The sequence below is a fragment of the Abramis brama genome (assembly GCF_963993115.1).
Source record: "Abramis brama genome assembly, chromosome: 21".
Lineage (NCBI taxonomy): Eukaryota > Metazoa > Chordata > Actinopteri > Cypriniformes > Leuciscidae > Abramis > Abramis brama.
Window position 1 is genome coordinate 27,445,425 of NC_139983.1, and position 23,223 is coordinate 27,468,647.

At 37.1% G+C, this 23,223-nt stretch overlaps 1 protein-coding gene across 1 annotated transcript in view; it reads left to right on the forward strand.

The window, feature by feature from the left end:
• Nucleotides 1–313: 313 nt before the first annotated feature.
• Nucleotides 314–23,223, forward strand: part of plekhh1 (pleckstrin homology domain containing, family H (with MyTH4 domain) member 1) — a 43,050-nt gene continuing 20,140 nt past the window's right edge. Inside the window, exons 1-9 of the mRNA XM_084097556.1 lie at nt 314–523; nt 9,321–9,490; nt 16,657–16,719; nt 17,644–17,793; nt 17,880–17,963; nt 18,072–18,153; nt 18,238–18,381; nt 20,505–21,301; nt 22,353–22,431. Coding sequence (XP_083953682.1) covers nt 9,347–9,490; nt 16,657–16,719; nt 17,644–17,793; nt 17,880–17,963; nt 18,072–18,153; nt 18,238–18,381; nt 20,505–21,301; nt 22,353–22,431 — 1,543 coding nt within the window. The 5' untranslated portion in view covers nt 314–523; nt 9,321–9,346. The remainder of the gene's footprint in view (nt 524–9,320; nt 9,491–16,656; nt 16,720–17,643; nt 17,794–17,879; nt 17,964–18,071; nt 18,154–18,237; nt 18,382–20,504; nt 21,302–22,352; nt 22,432–23,223) is intronic.

Genomic DNA, 23,223 nt, shown 5'->3' on the forward strand with positions numbered 1-23,223 from the left:
TACAAAGTACATTACTTTTAGATTAATCGGTCAAATTTTAGGTTTAGCCTATTAGTAATGTTCTTGCTATTGAATCAAACATGTCTGAAGTGACGGCTCTCGGTTTGATGAGTCAGTTTGGCTCGAGAACCTCTCGGACCGATTCAGTCCGAATCGTGATGAAATCGTTCTAGTTGCAAACGATTCAAAAGATCCGACTCAACTGAACGATTCATTTATGAATCGGTCAGGGCTAGCAGACGGGGGTTTGGCTCTCGGCGTAATCTGACCCCAGCACTCGGCTCTTTAAAGGAATAAAGGATGAATTTACTGAATGGAGATCCGCTGCAACGTCTGCTGAGTTCAGAGCAGGACCGAAAGCTCGAAAAGACGGCGCTATAGAAGAATGAAAGTTTTGGAGGAGAAACTTTTGAGAGCGTTTACGAACTTTGGAGGCGCAGCGGTGTGATGCGATGTGATGTGATCTACCGGCTCTGAAAACATTAAAGAAAAAACTCGGGCATTCAAGAGAAGGACAGTCAAGGTAAGCTCAACGGTGGGTATGTACGTGGGACACGAGGATAGTTTGACTCCGGTTTAGAAAATATGTGGATCATGGCATGTGTGATCATGTTTAATGTTTTCATGCTTTAGATCTCTCAAATTGCAGCGTGCGTTATTTGGGATGTTCATATGTTAATGTTGACATTTTCCAGTCTGACACACCTGTGCGTTGTGCCCATTTTTGGACGAAAGTAACGCCAGCAGTTCCTACATGTGCCCATCATTGTGTTTTTACTAATAACGTTTTGTTCTGCTGTTTAATGAATAGACAGAAAAGGAAGAGTAATGATGCTGTTTGCATCCCGCCTTTGGACTCGTGCTGTTAATAAAACAGATTATGAAGTGTTTCTTGAGAGTGTTTATGTCTGTAACATTCCCAGTGCATGTGCATTTGTGCTCACGTGGAGTTTTTTAAATTTATTTTAATGAATGAGTTTGATCTCAGTTTGACCTCACACACACCCCATCTAACTCTGCACAATAAACAGTCTTGAGTAAATGCTTCTAGAATAAACCCTAGTTATTCTCTTCCCTCTCTCTCAGATGCTTAAACACATTATTACATTGCTTGCAAAATATCACTGTTGATATTATTCAAACATGCAATTTCTCAGCCAATAACATATTTTTTTTTTGTTCATATCTATTAATTTATGCAGTATATTCAATGGCTTGAACTAACCTCTTTTATGATGTACGTTTTCAGTTTTTTAATTGTATGTAACTGATGATCGTAAAAAAAAAAAAGATTCAGAAATGGTAATCTCCATGGTCAAGTGGTGGAACAAGAAAAAGAAAACAATGATTCAGGATTCAAAAAGATTAATATAAATTATTATGATATGTAAAAAAAAAATATATAATATGTGTTATAATGGTTTATTATTAAATAGTTTATTTATTTGAAAACTAAAAACTAATGAACAGGATGTGTGTACATGTATTGAAGGTGTAAGGAAAATATTATTTCTTAATAGTTACACCACATGACATGAATCAAAATTTGCTGAAAATTTTCATATAGATTTTTAAATAATATGCTTTTTATTATCTCAGACATCTTTATTTGTCATTGACCCTATTCCTCATCTTCTAGTCTTATCATCATGTCAGGGTTCATTCTCATAATGACAAATGCCACTTAATTTGTGTAGAACCAAAGCGTAAAACCCAAGCATGCCTAAAACATTTATTGTCTTGTAAATGCAGCATTTTTTCCTTTTTCTCTTCAGCCTGCGTCAGTCAATGCTTTCTAAAGGGCAACTGCGGTGTGTAGGTGATGTTTACACCTCAGAATAGAGGAATGTCATGGGCTATATTTACTGCTCCAGCTGATAATGAGTGTGGCTAGTTTACAGAAGCCTGTTATTAGGCTGAATACAAAGCTTCCTGTAGACCAGAGGAGAGAATATTGAGGATGAGCTTCAGGAGATCTCCATGCCTCATCTACAGCTGTTAGAAACTCTGTGATTCTTGTAATCCCAGCTATTTATACCACCACTAAATGGGTGTTGTACTCAGCAGCAGATGTTCTCACCCCTAAATATGACATATCTTCAGGCATGGGCTGTGGTGATGAGCTATATTCAGTAGTGCCTTTTGGCGTCATTGATAGCTGTTCAATTTATGGTTCAGTGGCATGGTTTGCTAGTCTTAGCTGATTTAGCTGGCTTTCCAACTTGGCCAAACTGGCCTTAAAATGGTGTAACTGGTCTGACCAGCTGATTTAAAAGTACCTCAAACCCCTAAAGCCATCTTTAGGTCTTGGAGACCAGATGGCGGTGTTTAAGTTATTTTTTAAGTAATTTTTTTTTTTTACCAGAAACCTTTGGAGAAACTTACCTTTTCAGACATTTGCACAAGTTGTATTGATTAAAGCTCTACAGAGTCATCTGCATGGTCACCATGAAAGCAAAATTGACAATTCTTTTTTTATGTATGGAATATCGTTATTTGTTATAAATGATTTATCTTTGCACATCATTTTTTACAAAATTAATGTGTCCTCATGAGATTTAATCAAAATGATTTCCCCTCCCTCTTGCAACATCGCTTCTCTAATGGTGCATTTACCGGCCAACTTTCACTCACATGACATCAGCAAAAGCAAACAACAATGATCCAACGATCCAATCAATTCCTGATGAACCATCAAGTCCCTCACTACATTTTTTCTTTTTCAAGAAGCCGTTTCACTCAGGTATACGTCACAACAGAGAGGAAAAGACTATCGCAACTTTAAGATGGATTAGATGATCTCCCTGGCCAAGCTGGCCTCGAGCTGGTTTAATTGTTCTCCTTGCCAAACCAGCTGATTTAAAAGTACCCAAAACCCCTATAAACCATCAAAACATTATTGGATACCAGCTGATTGGCTTTAAGTTCTTTTTTTTCTCACCAGAAACCTTGGGAGGAACCAACCGTGTCCGACCTTCTCGAGTGTACAGATTAGAGCTCTGCAGAGAACTACAGTACAGTGGAGTCAGAAAGCGTCTGCATGGTGGAATGGATTTTATTTTGCTGTTTTCTGACGAACAGCTACTTTGAGTTAGTCGAGCAGGCGTTTCTATTAGTCAGACCTCCAAAGCTGATGTTATGGGTGGCCATAAATTGCTGCACAGACGCCAAATGGAAACTTTGTTTCAGGCTGAAACAAAAGATGTCATACTCTGTTTAGTTGCGTGTGGTGGCCTTTCTTTTAAGATATATAGTCCGTGCAAGAGAAAAGAGTTGGAAAGCTCACAGAATGCTTGCTCCAACCTGTAATAGCTACTTTAAGTTTTCATTTAGATCACACATGCAGACATGATATCATATAGCCACACACACAAAGGTTTTATTTGAATAAAAATGCAGCCGTAATAGTACTCAAATGTCACTGATTGCATTAAAATTGTGGTCATTGTAATGGCAGAAACACACTTGTGCACACACACACACACACATGCATACAACAAGCTGACCCAGACACACTTTTTTTCTGCTGATTTGAGTAATTCGGATGAAATGCCAAAGCCTTGGAAAACCAGTTTGGTCTTGACAGAGACGATCCAGAAAAACAACAGAGCGGATTTCACACGTCTGTTGCGATGATATCATTTAATCGCTTACATCACCGCAGCTGTACACGAGATCTGGGGTGTGTGTGCATGGGGGTACATAAAATAGAGTTTCAAAATGATATTCATTTTATTGGAGTAACAGAGGAGGGTCTGTTTTATTGAATGATGCACCAGAGACCTGTCCTGGTTTCCAACTGGCCTTTAATGATCCGCATGCACATTACTAATTTTTTATTTATTTCACATTGCTGTTTTTTTTTTTTTTTTTTTTTTTGATTCATAAGATTAACTCTTTCCACTACTATGCTGCAGAGATCATATTCTGCTTGTGTCTCATAATATTGAGTTTTGATAATGATGACAGTCTATTTTCGGTCATTAAAAGCTATACAGTGACAGCTTTGGCTTATACACTTCTTGTCGTGGATGTGCGTTATATGAGAGCTATTGTGATAGCTTGATCATTTGAGAAGCCTATAGATTTGAGCGAAATATCAAAAAATCATTATTTTGTCATTATTAATAAATAAATATTATGAGTAAATAAATATGAAATAAATCAAAGTATTTATTTGCTGTGCTATGGCTTCTAAAATGTTTCATTACTTAAATTTGACCAAACTGCCATGATTTAAAAGGTAAAAGTAAAAAAGAAAATCAAATGTGAAATGCAAGAACTAAAATAAGTTAACATAAAATATGAAAATATAAAAATGAAGTTTAAAATAAAAATATAATTATTTTTTACAAATAATGCATAGGCTATATATTTTTATAATGTTATGTTTATATATATATATATATATATATATATATATATATATATATATATATATATATATATATATATATATATAGATATAGATATAGATATAGATAGATATATACAGTGCAATGCATAAGTGAATACAGGCAGATTTTTATTTTTAAGTATTTTTTTTTATTTTTTTTTTAGGATACTATGCATCCTGATAAAGTTCCCTTGGCCTTTGGAATTAAAATAGCCCCACATCATCACATAGCATTCACCATACCTAGAGATTGGCATGGTTTTATTTCAGTTAGCCTAATAGCTAGTTTGATTTGCATTGAGAGATGATCTTATGGAAAGTACTCCATGCCAATCTCTAGGTATGGTGAATGCTATGTGATGATGTGGGGCTATTTTAATTCCAAAGGCCAAGGGAACTTTATCAGGATGCATAGTATCCTAAAAAATAAAATAAAAAAAATACTTAAAAATAAAAATCTGCCTGCCTCTATGGGAATTTAACATAGGGGTGTACTCACTTATGCACCATGTATTTTAAGGAAGAACATTTATTTATTTACGATACATTATTCATTCACAAAGAAAATTGGTGTCCTTAAAGGTTGGATTTTTCCTAATTTTTTAAATTAAGGCATTAAGTTCAATTTCCAAAATATGATTTTTTATTCCTCTTTTTAGTCAACTTTAGCATGGGTGTATTCACTTATGCATTGCACTGTATATACATATATATAGGTAGCCTAAATATTGCGGTTTATTACTGAAGAGACTTCTGTAAACATTTTTGACTAGTGACTTAAACGGATCAAGAATCAATTTATTGTAATGATTAAAATGTATTGTTAATCAGTTTATTTAAAGAAAGTTTAAACTGATTCATGGAGTGTAACTTGCCAACTCATGCTTTTTGCTACTGACTAAACAATTTCATACTTTCCAGTTTTGACCATGATTGTGTGATATTTTAATAGTAATATTTATTGTGATTTATAAACCGCAAAGTTAATTTGATATCATAGAGAATATACTGGGAATGTTTGATAAATCTTGTCTGTATCTTGTACATATCGGATATGTCCTACTCTAGGCACATAGGGAAAGAGTGTGGCTACTTTTCCTCCTCTCTTCCCCCCTTCCCCCGCCAAACCATCCAAGGGTGCAAAATGCCTTGTTCCTCACAGCATTAGCACAGAGGCTTCAGGGGCCATTGGATTATTTGCATCTTGCTGTCATATTCGGCAGTACAAGTGGACGTGGGCTGAGCTGGCAGAAACATTGGCTTAATTTGACCTCTCTTTCTGATGGCCATGTCTGCCTCTGCCAGGCAATGTCTCCCAAACCTCAGGTTCTGACTTCAGTCAAGTCCGTACATAACAGGACAGAGAGTTATAGCATTTTGGTCAGCTAGCGGAATCTCTCTGTGCGCCGCTTCTGTAATTTGTCAGTAGGGCTGTAGTTACGACCATGCTAATTGCAGAGTGCGACATGGCACTGTTGTGCCGCTCTGCAGTTTTAATGTCTGGAGACTTCTGGTGTCAGCCTGTCTCATTTACCATTCCACTTCCAACGCCACAGATAGTTTTCCTTTTTGTCTGTTACAAGGGCCCTTATATTGTCCAGAAGTTAACCTTGATGGCTTTGTAGTCTGTCAAAAACCTCTTCTTGTGTTTATTGTTGGGACGTGAATTTTCGAAACATTCTGTTATTTAGTTATCCTGCATTCTGCATTTTGACTTGAGGTTTTATTTTCCCACAATGTGAATAGAGATGTTATCTTTAGCAGTTTTCAGACTTCTAGATCAGTGCGTGTTTGTGACAGGCTACATTTAAAATCCAGTAACAAAATGATCTACAAACTCATACAGGCCGGCGCTTTGATTAGATACACCACAGGACCCTGAGAGAGAGGCTTTGTCACAGCAGTTGTGCAAACTGTGATATAGGGTCACTGACATATGATTATCTAACTAGCTTAAAACATACATGCCAAGTTATTATATTCGTGGTTTAAATTTAATAAGCTTTAAAGGGTCCATGAACTGCATTTTTTTTTTTAAATGTTCTTTGAGGTCCATTTATAATGTTAGCAAGATTTTTACATCAAAAAACATTCTAATTTACAAGTAATCGCCACAGACAATTTCCTATCCTGTCTTTGACCTTCTCTTTCAAACACTCAATTTTGACTGACGCACATTCAAGACTCAAAAGTAAACGCCCTCTGTTATGATTGGGTAACAGTTTTGCATATTAAAATAATTTTCAACGTTCCCGCTATTGCATGTGTGGAATTGTTCTGAAAACTTCCAATGTTCGCCAGAGTCTGATCCCGAATCAGGAGACAAACCTACACCTCAAGTACCAAGGATACTCCAGTCTGCGACAGCTTGGTAAATATTTATTCCTTATGTATTTGTGAGGTAGCATTGTAGCCTACTATTTTATTACATTAAATTAGTGTTGAAGCGAAGATGCTACTATCTCAGTTGAAACATTTGCCAACTGTGAAACATTTTTGTGTGTTATATGCTTTATAAGTTTTGGTTGTGACAAATAAAGTTTAGGTTCTTAGTTACCACAGTTATAGGATAACTTGTGGTGTTTTGTGTAAACAAATTATGAATAAATGTGTCATGGTTTGTCGCACTGTCATTCTTATATTCATCGATTTATAATTTTCAGTAAAGTGAAAGTAGTGAGTATGTCAAATGATCTGTAACAGACAAAGCAACAGTGACACATGGTAAAAACATTGCTACTCACAGTCACTGCATCATCATTTATTTTAAGTCTCTCTGAAAAGCCTACGTCAAACGCTCTCGTTTAAAAATGAATCCACTGTAAAATGAAGCGAACAAACGGACAGTGTCTTAAAATAAATTTAATCCACGGCACGCTTAGTATCACAAGGAAGGCAATGCAAAGACCGTGTTTTTCCACAACTTGGCACTTCAAAACGTCTTGTAATCCTCTCTATTATTTTTGTTACTGGAGTAATCCTGTGTTGTTTGCGTCTCTCTCATATTTTCTACTAGATGACATGTATGAATTGGTGGGCGGAGCTAAAGAGGAAATGATGTAGAAGTAGGCGTCGATCTTCTACAGAGGCGGTCTTTCGTCGCAATATGACGTCATACCGAGACAAATGACGCGTTACAGATATTTGTGAGCTTGGTTTCAATAAAAGCTGTTTTTGGACTAACAAGGAAGTTTTTACTTCTGAAATTTACCGGATATTTTTAAAGTATAATGACCTCAAAAGATCTCAATTCATGGCCTCTTTAATGTTTTGTGATGTGGTGTAATCATCAAGTTAAAAAGTTGTAACACTTCAGAGTAATCTATCTATCTAATCTAAATGTATAATAACAGGACAGTTTTTCCACCATCACGTTTGATTTTAAATACATTTTAATACAGATATTCAAAACTTGATCGTCATAGAAAATGTGTATTCAAGACATTGTATTTATGAATTGAATTTCTAATGTATTTTTGAATAAAAATTGTTGATAAGAAAAAGAAAAAAAAAGGTAATTGACCGGCTAACATCACAGAAGTTACAAACTTTTAAAATGTGAGCTACAAACTATCGGTCGCCTGTCAGCTTTGTGCAGGTAAAAATAAGCAGCGCTTTCCACTATTCAAGAACTTGTCTCCTTTGAGCCGCCACATTCTTTATCCCTTTTTCAGGGGAAGAGAGAAAGACCCCCTCCCTTATATTGGTAATGGGACTGTCATGCAGAAAGACTCCATTGTGTGGGCCAGGATCCTGTTTCTCCCTGGGCCTGTAATTAAGAAGGGATTGCTTGAACAGGGATATTTAGGTGGCTGAATATAGGGTAGGGATTGCTTAGGCCGCTGGGTAAACTGTCTACACATGCATAACTGGACTAACCCCATCCACACGGCCTTCAAACGATATATGCATGTGTATATTAGTGTCTATACTGTATATATAGAGAGAGAGAGAAAGAGAGAAGGTAGCCTTTGTTAAACTGTGTCATCTCTATGAGCTCACAGCTCAAGTTTGCTTTTCAGTGGTTACCTAGGTGATCACTAAAAAGTGAGCTCATTTGAAGGGAGAGAAACAATAAAAGAGAGGTGAAAAGAAACCCTTGGCACAGAGCGTTTGCCGCCAGACCTGTGATGTCAACAGTGTGTTCTCATCTTATGGGAAATGTCAGTCTTAGATCACCAAGATTCAGGCCTCTTTTTTTATTAGACTGTCTAGTGGAATTAAACTCCACTAAAAACACTCCAGTAAAGTTCCTGTCAGTTACACTAGTAATGGTCCACTAATATGGTGTTTTTAATGGCCAGGGCCCATTTCAATTTCTAAGAGAGCAGGGTGGTCGGTGGCTGATATAATGCCAATATAGGCATAATACTAAAATGATATGAATGGAAGATATGAATGGAATCTCAAAATTGTGCCTTTATTTTCAGAATTGCTATAGTTATTTCTCATAACTGATAATTTCATAATCTCATAATTTATTAAATTGGGAAATTATGCTAGTTATGCTCAACTCTTAGTTGTTTTTTTCTCCTTCAGTGCAATCTCGATAAAATTTTCAAGAATGACTGCGTAAAGTTCATGGCAATTATTTAGTCAAAAGGTGTGGAAAACAACCCTGGAAATGAAGCATTTGATTATCTGTGGACAAGGCTGTTGGTACATTTTGGAATTCATTCAAGGACATTTATAAGCCTGTGTCTGTAAACACTGTTGCCAGATTAATGGTTCTGGTCAATACTATTAAGGCTTTGGTTATGAAGGAAATTTTTTTTCCTCTCTCTAAACCAGACCGGGTCCAAGGTCCCACTCCTCCTTTACAAGCTTCAAGGCAAACCTGTTAACCCTGTCCTCTATTTACCATTTGTGTTCATGTAAAAGTTCATTGTGTTCTCTGACAAATTTCCATCACTGTTTCCTTCAGGTTGGCAGACTGGCACACAGGCACAGATGGCAGAGGTGATGGAGGGTATAGCCACGGCAGCAGTGCCCAACACCAGTGTGGACTGGCAGAAGCGATGCATCGCTCTGGAGACGCAGCTTATGAGGTTTCGTCTGCAAGCGGGAAATATCCGCCACCTACTTGCTGAGAGGGTAAAAGAAGGGGTATTATGGGTAACACAGGGTCTACAAAATCGCCCACTGCATTCCAGCTGCGCATATGATTTGTTTATTTTGTACATTTTGCACAGCTTATGTATGCATGAATTCATCTAGCCAAAACAAATATCAATTCCCTTGAGTTGGAATGTAACAAAGCCACTTTCATTGACAGTAAACATCACTCTATAATTTAGTAAACAGGGTACATGCTGCTGGGTTGCATCTTATGAATTGCTCATGAAGTCTTCTGTAAATGTGTGACATTTACCATGATATTTTTGAAATACCTTAGTTGTACCATGAACATACCATGTTACCTGAACATTGAAATCAGTCAGTACCTTGATATATATCAAAACACCCCATTATCATCTTTCATCGCTGGACCACCAAAGTAATTCTTTGTAAGGGTGATATTAGCTAATTCTATTTCTGATTTACTTCTTTTAAATAATCTTTTGCCTCAGTCACATTGGAAAAAGTTGCTTAGTTTCTCTTCTGCTCTTTTTGTCTCCCTCCTCATCTACAGTTTGGTCATGCTGCATTGACCTCAGTGTTTTGTCTTGCAAGAAAAGGTTAACGGTTAAACTTGGCAGGCGGCCCTGCAGGGAAAAACCAATGACTCGTGTGAATGCTTGAGTGGATATACAGGTGTGTGTGTCTGTGTGTGTGTGTGATAGACGACGGAAGGATTCCATTATTAATGACCAGATTAGAACAAGTAACAATATTTTTTATAGTTTTTTAAGAAAATGGTGTTGCTTTCCTAATGGCCACATTGTTAGGTTGTTGTGGGTGGTTGCCAGGGCATTGCTATGCAGTTGTTAAGATTTTCTGAGTGGTTGTTAGCATGTTGCTATGTGGTAGATTTAGTGTTCTAGGTGGTTACTTACTGGCAAAGTCAAGAGTCAAGGTTCTATGATATTGTGGTTCATGTCTACGAGATTTTGTTTGCCTGTTTTATTGACATCCAGTGGCATGGGGGCGATATAGTTACCTTCAAGTCTATGCCGGGGGGGCTAGTTCAGGGGGCAGTTGCATAAACTTAGCCTTTATGTTAAGACTGTGTCTAAAGAACTAGTTTGGCCAACTAGCAGTTTAGATAAGAGGTAATCAGTCTTACTTTTTGGATTCAAATTAGACCGATCTACCTTTTTATGTAACTGGCCCTATGAATGCAAAGCATACTTGTATTGCATTGTGAATTGCAGTCAGGCACATTTCAGAATGCATCATCATACAAAATTGAGCTTTGTAGCTAGAAGCATCTGCATTCATGATCTTGTCTAAAGTATGTTTAGGAACTTACGATTAGGGGTTTTGTGATAGCCAATCTTAAACTGCCATGATAGTAGTTGACCTGAAAGAGGAAACTGACTGTAAAAAAAAGACATTTATGCTAATACTTGATGTAGCGCCTCTTGTGGCAACACTGAGAATGCAAAGCATACTTGCGTTGTTTTGTGAATTGTATTAGACACATTTCGGGGGGGTGAGGCAGCTAGCATAGCCAGAAGCATCTGTGCTTACATGCTTGGTTAAAGTGTGTTTCAGGACTTACGGATTGAGGTTTTGTGCTATAGTCAATCTCAAACCTTCTTTAGCCATAAAACCGTTTACTGAAGAATCAGAACACCTTCTAACCATTTTGCATGCATAACTTTGTCTCAATAAACACACTGGGGATTAAACATCCCTTCACGGAGGAACATATAAACAATATTTTAGAAGGGTCTGTAGACCATGTGTGTACTTGCTCTTCTTGATGTTAACAAGTCGGTCCAAAAACAACATAAATTTTGTTTTTCTTTTTGGTCTAAGTGGTAGGTCTGTTGTTGTGTTGTTTTTTTCTATCTGTGGTGGTGCCATTAGGGTGTTTACTGTCCAAACACGCTGACCACAGGGACATTAAGTCTTGGACGGCTCCCAAACGTCCTCCATCAGGTTTCTTCCCACTCTGGTCATCGTCTCTAACAGCCTTTCGCTCACCCTGACCTCCAATCTCTCCTGCTCTCCCATTCTTTCCAGCCTTTCTCTCGCTGGATATCAGGGCTCAATGTCTCAGGGGTTGAAACCTTATTTTGTTGAAGCGGACAAAAGAAAGTGTTGAGTGTTTGCTGCTGGTGTCTTTTTAAAAAAGATTCATATGCTTCTCATCTGCTTCTCTGGGTGGTGTTAGGAGTGTTTTACACATTGACCCACTTTGCAGAGGAAAAGCTTGACGTAAAATTGTGTGAAGGGTGTGAGCTCTCATTCTGGCGCGAGGGAATACATTTTCCATTCTGTTCACGTACGCATACCCTACAGTTGTAAAAGTTCATCCCATAGTAGAATAAGATTCAAATTGTAAGTGCACATATGCTATGTTCAAATAGCACACTACCATATTTCTGCACAAAATCTTGGGCCTCATTCATGAAACTTTTGTAAATATACGAGTACATTCCGAGTAATTTGTGTGTAAAACAGACCTCCCCGAAAACTCTCCTCTGGATTCACAAACGCTTCGTAAACATCAGATTTGATAGTTAAATGTGTGTATATTAATGAATTCCAATCATTTGTAAATAGTGCGCGCATGCGTTCTCATTCACAATTAGCATAATCCCCGCCTATGAATTACAACTACACAAATTACGCGTCCAGAAACGCTGTGGAATCTTCCGGACTTCCTTCTTGGGTTTGGTTCCAGTATATTGCATAAATGCAAAATAGACATATGCCTGACAACATTTTTTTAATTAACATGTCTCCACCAAAGCGTTTTAGCCAGCTGAAAAAATGCCTGGTGCTCTTCTAAAAATGGCCAGCTGGTGGCACTTGAGAGCACTTTGGAGGCCCATCTGAAACGCTTTGGTTGCTATGATTTGGAATATCCATGGCAGAAACGTGTTACTAGTATCTCATTTTAAAGAATATTACTGAATATAAAAACACAGTAACCAGCAATATTAAAGGGGTGGTATAATGCCCTTTTCACAAGATTTAAAATAAGTCTTTGATGTCCCCAGAGTGTGTATGTGAAGTTTTAGCTCAAAATACCCCACAGATATTTTTATATAGCATGTTAAAGTTGTCACTTGTTGAGGGTGAGCAAAAACGCACCGTTTTTGTGTCTGTTCCTTTAAATGCAAATGAGCTGCTGCTCACAGCACAGTGGGCGGAGCTTCAACAGCTTGTGTCCTTTTACCTCACACAGACATGCACTGAAAATTTCAAAAACTTTTAGCCTTTATGTTCAAACCGAAGTCAGAAAGATGGAGAGACTCAAGAAGAAGTGACAACATGTAGACAACATTTCTGAATGGTTAGTTGGTGAATTTATGAAGCTTATGTGTAGTTATCTTCTAGTCATTGATTAGCATATTCTGTCTTGATAATCTATAAATCGTGTTCCCAGGGGCGGGTTTATGTAAATTTTAGGGTTAGTGATGTCACTAACCTGGGAGGAATGTTGTGTAGTCCCTACCAGCCGTTTGTTTTAGTCCTTAAAAAGCAATTTATTTAAAAGAAAATACTCCCTTTGCTTTGAACTTTGAGCGTTGTTACTTTGCAGATGTTGTTTATGCTCAAACAGCAACATTACACACTAACTAAAGTTAGAAAAGTGAAATCATATTCAACTACCCCTTTGACTCCTCCATTGTTGGTCAGTCGTTGTACGAGTAGGATGGTTGGTCAGTGTAGTATTTGCCCCGCCCCTCCTCCACTGTGATTGGACGGCTTGGTAAAAAGTGACAGTGACAAGCGCTGCGTTTTACATGCCATTTACACGTGGTAGGGAGCAGGTTACAATTTCTTTCTTACCAACTAACATTTTGAGAATACAAACATTTTCTTGAATACAAAAATTACGTCAGAACGGCTTTATGAACGTTTTACACAAAAATCAGTTCTGCTCGTGTTTCATGAATGAGGCCCAGTATGTGTATGTGCATAGTTTATGCACATTTTCCGTGTTAAAAAGAGTATTATGTGATATGTGGTTGAGCAATTTTTGTTGTTGCCAAAACTTAGTTTAAAACTGCTCAGCCTCTCAGATGTACAGTAGTTGTAAGATATACTTAATTTCTGATTGTGTTGATTTGACTTCACACAGAAATCATCCTTTCCTTATGTCAGTGCCACATGTGTTTGCATTTAAAATGAGAAAGTAAATGCAGAAGATTCCGTAAGTTGGTCCTCATGTGGGATTTGGCCTAGTTCTTCATGCTTTCTGTAGAACTGTCTTGTTTCTAATGAGCTGCCAGACAGGAGGATTAGCCTGGAATAGCAATAATGCTTTCTTGCTATCTCTCGCTCTCGCTCTCTCAAACTCAATCTTTCTCCATAAAAAGACCATCCCTGCTTCATTAGTCTTTATCTTCTTGCATAGTTCTCAAATTAATTATTGAGCTGTTGCTTGTTTCAGACTTTTGGTGTCTATATCTAATATGGTTAATCATTACATTTTCAGACAGTATTTTGATGTTTCTTTAACAATGGACACTTATTTTAGCAACTAAACTGTCCTACACACTAAAAAAGGTTGATGAAACCCAGTTTTACTTGTTTTAGTAAGAGTCTTGATCATGGCAGATGGATGCTATGCTGGTGATTTCCAGAGTCATTAATGCATAGTTCACATTCTCTGCTTCCATATTCTGAGGCGGTGTAGTCAACTGGTTAAGTTCTGGAGTTCAAACAAAGGAGGAAACCTTCTTTGCATTTACCCATAGCAACTGCAGGAGAACAGTTGTTACATTTTTCACATACCTGGTTGTCCGATGCCTGAGCAGCTGCCCTGCCTCCACCTGTTTAACCTGTGGCCTGTCATACAGTCAACCGTCAGTCCATCCTTATTCTTCGTTCCCACGGCTCTCTGCCCCGCCCTGCTTGCCACACTTGCTAATGATGCAAATTCAACATTTAGATCTTTAGACTTTTGTCAGAGTAGATGCTATCTATAATTTTGACAAGAATGACAACAAGGTGGTGCGGGGCGGAACCAAAGAAATATTGAGAACTGCTGTTTTGTTAGTGCTATGATCACGTTGAACTCCGCATTTAAATTTGTATATACATTGAGTATGTCATACAGTACCTACTACAGTAGGTTCATTGTTCGGCCAAAAAAACACATCTTTCTACAAGTGATGCAGTGAAATTCCGACAACTAAAAATATTTGGCCGAAATAGTTTTGGTGGGCCGAAACCATTGACCAACCTTTTTTTTTTTTAGATCAATTAAACAGACTCTACTCTCACAGCCCAATTTTCATTTGTGAGAAATTCAACGTCTTCTTAGTAAAGTCTATATTACAGTATCTTGGAATTGCATCTGTTCGTGTCATTGAGATGTTTCTATTAACTCTATTGAGGCTTGGTAGCTCAACACTCTCCATTCACCACCAGTAAACTTTACGGCATAGTTGTTGAATAGCTCTTAATGCTCAGTGAATCATTGCTGAGTGGGTGAGGCTAACCTGAGGTCAGTGCTGAGCTTGGGTGAGTGGACACTATTCCTATAGTAATGCGGATTGATGAAGTGTCAGCGAAAGCATGTCCTTGTTCATATTTGTCGCTGTGTCATCTATTCATTTCTGTACATTTGGTGACCCTGAGGTGAAGAGTCACACCTCCACACAATGACCCCACAGGCTAATCTTCTGGCCTCGACGCTCAGGGAATTCTCACATGGAGCGGGTGCCTCCTGGGAATCCCTGGACTTTTGGCTTGAGGAGCGAGAAAGGGCGGAAAGAACAAAGAAGTTTGAACAAAAGGAGAGCTCTGTCATACAGTGGGAATTCATTAGTATACTTGTCCTCCTTTTTACTGGGTCAGTGAGCTCATGAAACAGTGAGCACAAATCACATCAGGAACTCTGTTTGTGTGAGTTCTTACTAGCTTTTGCTTATCTATTCGCAGTATTTCTATGTGAGAAGATGATCCATGCACAGATTAGCACTCCTTCCAACAGCCTTTTTTCCCCTTCATCTCTCATTTTTAGTTTAAAGTTAAAAGTTGCGGTAACACTTTACAATCAGGTTCATTAGTTAACTTTAGTTAATGTATTAACTAACATGAACTAACAATGAGCAAAACATTTGTTACAGTATTTATTAATCCTTGTTAATATTAGTTAATAAAAATACAGCTGTTCACTGTTTGTTCATGTTAGTTAACGGTGCATTAACTACTGTTAACAAATACAACCTTTGATTTTAATAATGTATTAGTACGTTGAAATTAATATTAACTAAGATTAATAAATGCTGAAGAAGTATTGTTCATGCTTAGTTCATGTTAATGTAGTTAACTAATGAACCTTATTGTAAAGTGTTACCAAAGTTGCATACAGTACTTGCGTGAGCAGAAAAGATTGTTTTACCAAATTCAAAACAGCTTTACAACAGGAGCAGATGCACAAAAATTTGAGTTTGCTATCATTTTAATTTTGATGAATCCAGAAGTGTGTGCCTGCTGTTAGTAATTTGCATAAGACGTGCCCAAACATCTCCATATAAACGATTTGGACACAGCCTCTCCTGAAATAAGACTTATAAACCTGGTTTCAAATGCAATGCTTAAACCTAGTCCAAGACTAAAATGCATGTTTGAGCTGTTTTACTGAAAGCAACTTGCACTTGCTTATCTTAAAATATATCAGTTCCATTGTTTTGTCTCAAGATGCACACCAGTAATATTTTTTTTCTAAGGCACATTTATAAAAGCTGCCCTAATTTAACTAAGGCCTAATCCTGGCTTAATCTAAGCCTGGTCTATGAAACCTGGCCATAGGGTCACTTATTTTCACTTATATTACACCATAAACACACACACACATACGCACAGAATGAGTGTGTGGCTTGTTTACTAGGATGTACCCGAATCTTTTCCCTGCGCTGTCAGGCCATCATGGTGGTCCTGTTGATAACCACAGTGGTTTGTGGTATAAGCGTGCCCAGACCCGCACCAGTACAACATGCCCTCAGTATTTAGTGCCGGATTATGATCAAAATCATTTAACCATGACAGGTAGCGACACTGAAAGCCAGATATACGGTGGATTATTCTCTTAGTTTATCTCACACTTATAGTTTATATAACCAACACACACACACACACATCCTAGCCTCGATGGAACATTCCATGATTCTCTCTTTTTCTTTCTATAGATGCAGGAGTTGGAACAGAGAGTGATAGAGGCTGACCAGCGGGCAGAGAACGCTGAAAAACAGGTACTGCTCTTGTACCACCGGTTTCTTATTTTTCAGAAATTACTGTATTAGAATCATACTCAGGACATGGTGTCCTATTTGCCATATTTTTTTAAAAGGGATATTTCATTATTATTGTATACTTTTCGGTCAGTGTGCCTGTCGTATAATAAATAAATCACACATTGAAAAAAAAATAATAATATATATATATATATATTTATATATTTATTCAGATGAAAAAACATCACAAAACATTAATATAAAAATAAATGTTCAAAATAACTTCAGTATCCTTTCACGTATTTTGTAATTAATTATAAGTAATAAATCATGGGAGCACAAATGATACTTTCTTGAAAATGATCTGTTTTTTTTATTTATTATTATTTAAATAACATGATGATAAATACAGTAGTGGATAAAAGTGATGCCAACCTAGGAAAATTTACATCTTCCCCCTTATTTCAAATATTATACTTTTTAAAAAAAAAAAGATTTTGTAAGCACATTGCATATATATGCCTGGCATCAATTGTTTTATTTGTGATAACGCAATGAAACATGCCAAATTGTTCAGACATAATTTTTTGATTGGCTGTCATACAAAGAAATTACGAACACATGCTGTAGTCAATGTATGCTTTTTCCTGTGAGCTTTTTGTTTTCTGTGCCTTTATGTTTTGCATGCTAAAATAAAACCCCATAGCTGTAGATTGCCTTTTTTTGCCAAATAATTTTGTCAGATAAATACCTTCACCAATTTTAGTGTATTGTTCTTCCCTCCTACTTAAAATATTTGAAACAAATAAAATATTTTCCTCATATTTTGATTGTGTATCAAACTTGTATGGTCAATAAAAACAAATATCCCCTCCAGGCATCACTTTTGGCCACTACTAAACCCTTTTCTCTTTGGGGACTTAATCGAAATGACCATTGTAGGTCCACATTATGGAGGAGAAACTGAAGTCTGCAAACATGCAGCCCAGCGAATCGGAAAACTCCTTGTACAGGCGTTATCAAGAGTTGAGCAGTCAAACGCAGGAGAAAGATATGATCATAAAGAGTCTTGAAGGACAGCTGGAGAAGCAGGTAAAGACCTCACAAAAAGGAAAAGATGGCTATTAAACTCTCACATAAGGACTGAAACGTTGCTCAACTGCCCTCCTTATCTGCAGAACTTGGTTCGGGCCCAAGAGGCCAAGATTATTGAAGAGAAGGCTGCCAAAATCAAAGACTGGGTCACGTTTAAGTTGCGAGAGGTCAGTTGAAACGTGAAAGTGCTGTGGATAAATGTTTGGGTTTTTTTTCCAATTTTTTTTGTTTTTTTTTGTTGAAACAGAGTGTCCTTTGTTTTTTGTGTCTGGTAGATGGAAACAGAAAACCAGCAGTTGAAAAAGGCAAATCTGAAGCAGGCTGAGCAGATCCTCATGCTGCAAGACAAGCTTCAGAGTAAACATAGTTCCTTTCCTGTTTTCTTTCCTTATAGCATTTGTTTTTGTTGGTTTTGTACACCTCTCGCTGTGTCTCTGTCAGCTCTTCTCGAGAGGCCCTTGTCCCCAGCAGTGGATATCCACCTGGTCCCCTCCAGCCCACTCCACCCTCCCAGCTGCCCCGGGACTCCCCCTGCCCAGGAGGAGGGCTGGAGATTGACAGGATCTCGCATAGCCAATTCTACAGGTACAGGTACATACCTTCAGAAGGTTTGAAGCTCTTTCTAGTGTCGAACAGAAATGGATTCGCACATTCGGAACAGTCTTTACAAATATTGGCTGATGGTGTAAAACTGTTGATTTAATTAAAGTAACTTTATTTTACTCTTTATTTATTTTATTTTTTTGTAAGTCCACTAGACAAGGTTTCTTGCATTTAGTTTTACATCAGCATTTTCTGCCCTCAAAATTAACCAAGATGTTTTTAATACTGTACCTTTGAGACTTCTATGTACAATTTACCTCTTTTATAATTGTCTTTGCTGTTTAGCTATTTATTGTACTCCATTTTACAGCGTGTCCTAACCAGAAGTGATAAGCTTTAAGTTTCCAATAACAAGTAACAGCCAATCAGAAGAGCATGTGGGCGGAGTCTCTGTGCATGCGCAGTACATAAGTACATAATCAAATTAATAAATAAATAAACACTTGTTTGTTTACATCGAGTTGACAGTTTGAATGTTCTTGTTCCCTGTAATTTATTTCCAAGATTTGAGGTGAATTATCCATTGTTGCTTTCAGTATGGCTATAAAGGGCTATAATATAAAATTATATTAATTCTCTCATAAGATGCTTTTAATATCAAATAAAGCACAAAAATAGTACCAGGGATTATAACTGTCATACTTTGTATGTTGTTGTCCTAGCCACAAGTTGCAGAAATAAAAAAAGTTTCTAAAATAGAATTGTCACCATTCGCTGTTGTGGCTGGTTAGGACAAAAACTCTGATTAACATGGAAAATATATCTTTTTTTCGCACATCGCGGCGCATTTGGTTAGGACACGGCGTTAGTGTAACGATTTTTGCATAAATCCACGATGAGGCATCCATAAATTATCTGTCAACTTGGGATGTTGTTTTGTTAATGTTCGAGTTATCAAGATTTTATTAAAATAGATCTTAAATGATGGAGCTTATAATATGACAAAATGATTTGGATTTGAATTGTGTAAATTTTAATTATTGACAAGTGTAATCTAACAAAATTGAATATTATGTGGAATTTTAAATAGTTCTGAATTTGATTTCTTTAAACGAATATTGAACATTTGAAATGTAATGAATTGAAATGTTTTTATGGCTGAATTTTATAGACATGTATTTTCAAACAGCTGTTTCTTTGTTCTGAATTCTTAGACTGCAAATATACAGTTTCAAGTGGTGGTGGTTCAAGAGAATCCGTTTATCATTCGTTCAGTCGTTTTTTTGATTTAATATTAAGAGTAGAAAAATGAGAATACAGCTTGAATATTAGATTTCTAATATTCTAATAATAGTCCTCCGCTGCTGCAGTTTTTTGTCTTAACGCGTTTATTGCAACTACATTTCATCTTTTTCTTCTCAAACAACCAGACTAACGAATGGCTCGACACAACCCGTGCCGGGGAAGAGCCTAGACAGGGCTTTCTTCTGTGTAGACCAGCAGTTCTCGAGTGTCAGGGGCTCCGTGAAAATAATTTGCTACAACCTACCGTATTATCCAGACTGTAAAGTCACGTGTTTTATCATGAAACACGCTGTGATTTATTCCAAAGTGATTTAGGCCTATATAATGCATTTATCAAATGATCTAAATGTTGACTTTCAAAAGTCATATTATAAGCTCCATATTAAATATAATTATAATTACAAAAACATATTAGGGATGCATCAATTTTTTATTTATTTTTTTTAAACAAAACTCTAACAAACTATAAATAAAGTTGGGTAATTGAACTTGGAATGCTTTAGCTGAACAAATTTTTCATATTGCTACTCTAGCATAATTATTATTATTATTTATTTATTTTTGTCACAGTGAAGTGCATCCACTCTGCTGACATTTACTAGTTTTAGCTTATTATGTGCTAATGAAATATCATGTTTCCGTCAACGATTTTGGCCTTCCAAAACTATTTCACCCAAAACCAAATATTTTTGGTTGCCTAAATTTTGGTGCATCACTAAAACATGTAATAGTAATATTTTAAACAATAAAAACCCATAACATTTCCTTAATTTTCCCTCCTAACTTCCATGCCACACTTTTTGGATGTATAAGTTTTAATTTTCATCTTAATATACGTTAATATCCATTTCAAATTTCAGAAAGCAAAAGGAAAGTCACGGAGGGTTGCGATTCTGCTTTTCATAGTGCATCCTTACTCCCCACATTACAAGACAAAGGAGACTCTCATAAGTCTAGTCAAGATGGTGTTGACACCACATCCTCGATAAAGGAAACCGGAGAGGGGGCGGAGCCTATTTTTGGAGTGCCACGTGAGAGAGGAGTGGGAGGAGCTTCAGACAGAGATCACTCTTCTGATGAGCTCAACAGCAAATTTCGTTCCCAGCGCCTCCGCTCTTCTTCATCATCCTCTTCCTCATCCACTTCAGCGTATGAGACTCCTGGTCCAGTTGGTTTCGACACTCCTACCCCCACTCCTAAAAGCCCTCCTCCTGTGTCCCTCTCACCCCCATTAGTACGCCTCCCTTTGTTGTGCCCTTTCCCTCTGGCTTTACCCATGGGCACCAGCATGACCCTGCCCAAAGTTCGCACTCCTCTAACCCCCCGTGACAGCATCCAACTTGTGAAGAAACACCACAGTCAGCCACAACCCGGCATAGAGCGCCTCCATCAGGTCAACGTCAACATTGATATCGGAAGCTGCATCTCTCCATCCTGTAACAGTCTGGTCCCTGGTTCAGTTCCCACACATGGGTTAGAGGAGACAGACATTGATGAAGGGCCGCCTGAAAGAATGGAGGGAGTGGTGGAGGGGTCAGAGATGGAAGCTCAGGCTACTGATGGAGGCTTATTCGAAGGGTTGGCTAAAGAGTTTGAGATGATGGACCCAGAAGCTCTTAAACCGCCTACACCACCTCTGCACCGATTTCCCTCATGGGTAAGACAGGAAAAAAATGCTACGTCTTGTACCTTAAACTGTGCAGCTTGTTGAAGAATAATGTTTTATAAGTTGCAAATTGCAAGTTACAGCTTAGCCTATTTGTAATGTAAATAAGCTCTTAGCTGCAGCTTGCTACTACATTTATTAAAACACACAAAAAATGTAATCTTATTAAACTTTAAATTTGAAATATAACCTGACATGTAAACAAAACAATTCACCACAAAATATCAATTGAAATTAAATTCATTTTCTAGTATGTTTTATTAGTATTTATTTATTGCTCCTAACTCTTTTTTAATGTTTTATTATTTACATATGTAAATCTACTATTCAGACTATACTGGCTGCATTAATAATACTATAAATATATATTTTATATAGTATAATATATATTTTAAAATGTAATTTATTCCTGTGATCAAAGCTGAATTTTCACTTGATCCTTCAGAAATCATTCTAATATGATGATTTGCTGCTCAAGAAACATTTCTTATTATTATCAGTGTTAAAAACAGTTGTGCTGATTAATATTTTTGTGGAAACTGAAATGTTTTGAAGTAGAAGTCTATTGTGACATTATAAATGTCTTTACTGTCATTATTGAGCAGTTTAATGCATCCTTGCTGAATAAAAGTATTATTTTCTTTTTTCTTTTATTGAACCCAAATTTTTTAACTGTATTGTAACTACAATAGCATGATTAATTAATTTGTAGAAGCAGTGAACTAATAGTGTAATCACATAAAATATCATTAATTAAGAGCAAGTTCCAAAATAAGTAGTATTTACTAAGCTGGTAGTGCAAGTTACTTTAAACGGTTGGTGCAACCCTACCCAGAATGCTTGGGGTGGGCTTTTGGGGCTCTTTTGACTTTGGACCAGAAAGCAACCACCTGGAAACACGCAAAACAACACAGAAAACTCCAAATATTTTAGCAACCAAATTGCAACCACCCACATCACCCTAACACTATAGTGCCAAGTTTTGTATGGCATGATTAATGTTTGACACCACTATTTGTGTGTATCTGTGTGTGTTTTTCAGGAGAGCCGGATCTATGCGGTAGCTAAATCAGGAATGAGAGTCTCAGAGGCCTGTCTTGGAGCCAAGACTCTTGGGAGAGGTCAGTCGACCAATCAGCAGTCAACACTGATCACTCAGTATAGGCCTGTCACCAGCAATTGTTATAACACTATATGAACACATACCCTTAGATCTGTCAATTAGAGGTAAGGACTTGTTTGATGTCACTTCCTCTTACCTAACGGGAACACACCTGTGCAGGTGTGATCTCCGTGCTTTGAATCTTCTAAGAGGCTGAGAATGAGAATCTTCTGAGGGTGAGAATGAAAACCCTGCTTTTCAATATGCCGTGATGAAAGGTTAAAACCGCTGTGTAATTATTACCTCAGGGTGTATTCCACCTCTCACCTCAACTCTACAACAAACGTCAATGGGACTGTGCTGTATTCTGCTTTGAGACACAAGTCTGATCAGACATTTGGTTTTATTTCTTATGCCACATACTCAGTGTAAAGATTTGGGAGTGACAGTTGCATTTAACCCTTCCATGCTGATACTGTTGAAAATCATATATGACAGATCATACCACAAAAGGCACCTTATAATGCATCTCACGAATAATTGTATCCACAGTTATAATACATTATAGTACTTATTTTACGCTTTTAGAAAGTATAATGCATTAAATCACGATGAAAAAAACAATTTCAGATGTAACAAGCAATCTCCAAATATTATAATGCATTTTAACTTTGGTTAACATTATTTATGAAAAGATATAATGCATTATAATGTACATTATGAATACTTTTTTATGCATTTCAAGGGAGGGGGGGGGGGATTCTTATAAGTAAAACAAGGAAATTCCTTGAAGTTCATTGGTCAAAAAGTA